This window comes from Trichoplax adhaerens, genomic scaffold, assembly GCF_000150275.1.
Source record: "Trichoplax adhaerens TRIADscaffold_254 genomic scaffold, whole genome shotgun sequence".
NCBI classification, from domain to species: domain Eukaryota; kingdom Metazoa; phylum Placozoa; class Uniplacotomia; order Trichoplacea; family Trichoplacidae; genus Trichoplax; species Trichoplax adhaerens.
The window spans coordinates 4,618-8,650 of NW_002061171.1; the positions used below are offsets into that span (position 1 = coordinate 4,618).

The 4,033-nt window shown below is 32.6% G+C and overlaps 1 protein-coding gene across 1 annotated transcript; it reads left to right on the plus strand.

Annotated features, from left to right (window-relative positions):
• Positions 1–1,657: 1,657 nt before the first annotated feature.
• TRIADDRAFT_34497 (uncharacterized protein) lies at positions 1,658–2,527 on the plus strand (the record flags this gene model as incomplete). Its single annotated transcript, XM_002118589.1, has 5 exons — positions 1,658–1,738; positions 1,875–1,944; positions 2,047–2,141; positions 2,219–2,272; positions 2,465–2,527. Coding segments are annotated over 5 exons (363 nt in total), but the record flags the coding sequence as incomplete, so codon positions are not given.
• Positions 2,528–4,033: the final 1,506 nt, after the last annotated feature.

A 4,033-nucleotide genomic window follows, 5' to 3' on the forward strand; every position in this document is an offset into this window, starting at 1 on the left:
CCCAACTATTTAATGATGAGCATTCATGGATACTAAAAATATACCGGTAATTAAGCTAGCGAAATGATGCTTATTTGCGCAAGATTAGTTTAACACAACGCGATTTTACTTTCAGACTTTAACTTTTGATCAATAATCGGTAATCGCATAACACCAAATAACCTGTTCGTACTCAAACTACTCAATAGCAAGCGTACATGGATACTAAAAATACGCTCAGACTTGCAAAATAATGCTTGTCTGTGGAAGATTAATTAGGATAGAATAAAATTTCTTGAGTATTTTCCATATTTATTGCTCCAGCCTATTGCTATTGGAAGATACTGGATAGTTTTACTGCCTAGCGGAGCTTAAATTATTCTGTTCTGTTAACCAGGAGTTTCTGACGAGACTATAAAAGGCTGGTGCCTGAAGATTCCTTTTTAGTTAGTTAGTCGGTTGGATAGTCAACTAGTTTTCAATTGATATTTAATTGTAAAGACTATAATCTTGGGTGCCAAGATTCCTTCAGTAATAAATGATAGTAAATCTCTGACTATCTCGTCTACATCATCTGTGACGCTATAATTATACCATAGTATTCGGTCGTTGGAACTGAATTATTTGGCGATATAGCTAATCTCGCCTCTTTAAGTTAGTAAGTGGCGTTCTCCGCAAGGATTGGCGTGTGTAGACTACTTTGTCACTAGTGGTGTGTGACATGTTCATAATAAATAAAGCGAGGAATTAATAGCATATTAATTTCACGTTTGCTGCCTCGCTTTGCTCGTGGGGCTTCCATAATCAGCCAGCTATAAATTTGATTCATAGACTATTTCGTATGATGTTTAGTAAATTGAGTGCAAGTCTAGTTGGCTATGAAGGCTACAGCCTGCTATGTAAATTAGGTTATTATTTTTAGTAGAAGCCATACAAAATATAGATGAAGAATTGATGGCCAATTTTGTTATTATGGTTGCTATGGTAATAACGTTTCGTCATTAGACCATTACTCAAGTCTTAGCCGAATGATTGTGACGTGATATGTAGACCAATGAATATAAAAGTGAATAGCCTGCCTTCAAAACATACTTTCGTATATTATAAGAGTTTACTATACATTTAATTGATGCTACAACAGATTGGCTGGTGTTAAAGCGCCTAAACAAATTATATAACTGCCTCAAACAAATATAGTAGCTGTTAGCTTGTTTGAAAGTCTGCCATCCATAACTTGATTTACGCATCAACATATTTTCTACCTTTTTGAATAAAATCGGCTTTGAAAATCATAGTAGAATTTATTGCTGGTTTTATTTATTCTTATGATTTAAAGCATTCATAAAATAAGCGTTCATTCCTCTAAAAGAATTTACCAACGACATTGAAAACCAACCGGTATACTTTGATTTCAAGTAATTATGAATCATAAGATTCTTTTGGAATACACAGTCGATATTTTGGACACATTTAATCCTGGATTGGAAGGAGTTGATGAGCATGCTACTAATTATTTTGATGAACATACGGTAAGTTGCTGATGATAGTAAAAATTCGTTAAATGGGGATAATGGCGATCTGTCTCCTTGGTGTTAAATAGTTTGATGTCGGACTTTCATCAAGAATATGATACAATACATCTATAAAGTGTTATTTCTGCTCTGACTCTATCAATTTGCTACAGGAACTGGCCGAAGTGGACAAGATTTTCGTTATAGAAGTATTTTCTGGTTGTGTCAGGCATAGAAGAATATTAGATGTAGGTTTAATCATTAAAATTGAGAGATTTAAGTATCGAAAACTCCAATTTCACTTGATCATTCTGCTATGAATAAGTTTAAAGCTTATCAAAGGACCAAGTAATGCCGATTAAATATCATTTATGTTTTGAATAGGTAACGATTGATCGCTTTTACTTAAAAGAGGGCAAAACATGTCTAAGAGCTTATCAAAACTTGTTCAAAGGTAGTAGCAGAACGTGCAATCATGTGTTTCATTTTATACTATTCTTTATGAGATTAGACTCTACTAAACTTTTCGTATCATTTTCTAATAATTGCTATCTAGCGTTATGTTATATTGCGTGCTTCAGAATGAATGAAATCGGTATAAGCACTTATTCAAAGTTGGTCATGTCACAAGATCCATACAAGATGATGAAAGTAATTCCATTTAATGATTTTCCTTTCAACACTCTTCGTTAAACAGGCTAATCTTGATTTCTTTTTATTTGCTTCAGTTTCTAACTTATTTATTCAACGAAACTTATATTAATACTTGGCTATGTGATGAGGTATTTATTCCGTATGAGTTCAATTTCTAAATAACTACCACTATAAGCAAATATTATGCTAGCCAAAATTTTTAATAGTAATCTAGCCTAAATAGTAGTCGGACGATTACTTGTATTCTTCCTCTAATGCCGCTGATAACCTGTAGTGCTATACCAGCTAGCTAAAATTGAATGAATGTATTTTTCCTATAGTGGAGTAAAACTTACGATCCAGACTATGTTCAGGAAGAACTGGTTGCTCCAATGCTAAAGTAAGACTTGGGATATAAATTAATTGTATGAATTTGCTTACGATTTCTAATGCATGAAATTTAAATTCATCTACAATGGATAAAAACTAAATTGATCTCAACTGTTATTTCATTAGGCGCCTTCCAAAAGTTCGAGAAATTATAAAGAAGTTGAAAAGTAGAATTGAAAAGGTGGAAATCCCTAAGCAAGCTAAGAAGCCTCCTACAGGTTTGGTTATGAACGCTTTTATACTACTAAAATGTGGTAGATAGCGTTATCTGATAAAACTTTAAATTACAGAATCAAAGCCATTTCAGATTACCAAACCAAGGCCAAAAGTGATAATGTCTCCTGAGAAGGTAATTTATCTGCCTTATTTACATTTACACCCTATATTAATGCTATGATAACAAAGAAAAATATGGGACTACTTTTTCTTATTTACGTTTGATAAAATATGCGCTCATTATAGTTGAATTCTTACTTTCAGATTCCAGTTATGCCGAAGCATAAATCAGTGCCTGCCAGTACATATAAACCGCCTTCGGTCCAGAACCAACTGAGTCAGATTAAAACTGAAAATAAGAAGAAATCAGAGGTAATGATCGATTTAAAGTTAGCAATTTAACGCTTTTCTTATCGATCTAATTTACAGTTCGATAAATTTTAATTCACAAATATCTTCTGAATTAGGAAAGTCTTAAGAAAATTAATAAGACAAAGCCAAAGTGTAGTGATACAACTAAATCAACTAAATTCAAGGTAATACTGTGTATAAATTTCTAATTTTGCTTCTTTACTACTTGGTTATGATATACAATAATTGTAACTTAACTCTTACTATTGTTTCTTATATTTACAGAAAAAAATGCAAGAATTGCAACTGCAGGAAGAATCACAGTAAGCTATTTTTGATGTTAGTACTAGTTTTTTATATAGCTTTATTGCTAGGATGTACGAGTGTATGTCTAGAAATAACATATTTTCCATGTGATACCATCTATTAAATAACTTTTCGCCGTTGCTATAACATAAAGGATCCATAGCTCTTAATTTTTGATAAAAATTCAAATTCTTGTAGGTTGAATTTCAACAGGAAATATAATAGGCGAACTGCCGAAATTACGGTTAGTATATCTGAGTGGAGTACGGGCTCTTATTTGTTCTAAGTTAATTTCAGACAAATAATATTGTTAATCCATAAGGAATCGTTTATACGCGGGTTTATATTACGTTAAAATTAGGAGAATGCGATTCCTGTAAAACTAAACGCCGCTACTATCTTACGAGAAGGAGCGCTGATAGGCAAAAAAGAAGAAGAAGAAATTAAGAAGTATGCACGTATATAAGCAAAGACAATCAATTCAAATTTTTTAGAACAATTTTCAAATATAAGACGGGTGTTTAGTCTACAAACTGAGCTTAGAATATTGGTACTTATCCCATAGGCTTGCGGAATTAGAAGCTGGTCAAAAGGATGAATCAGAATTTTTAGAGTGGCAGGCTTCCATGAGAGAGGTAATAGAATGA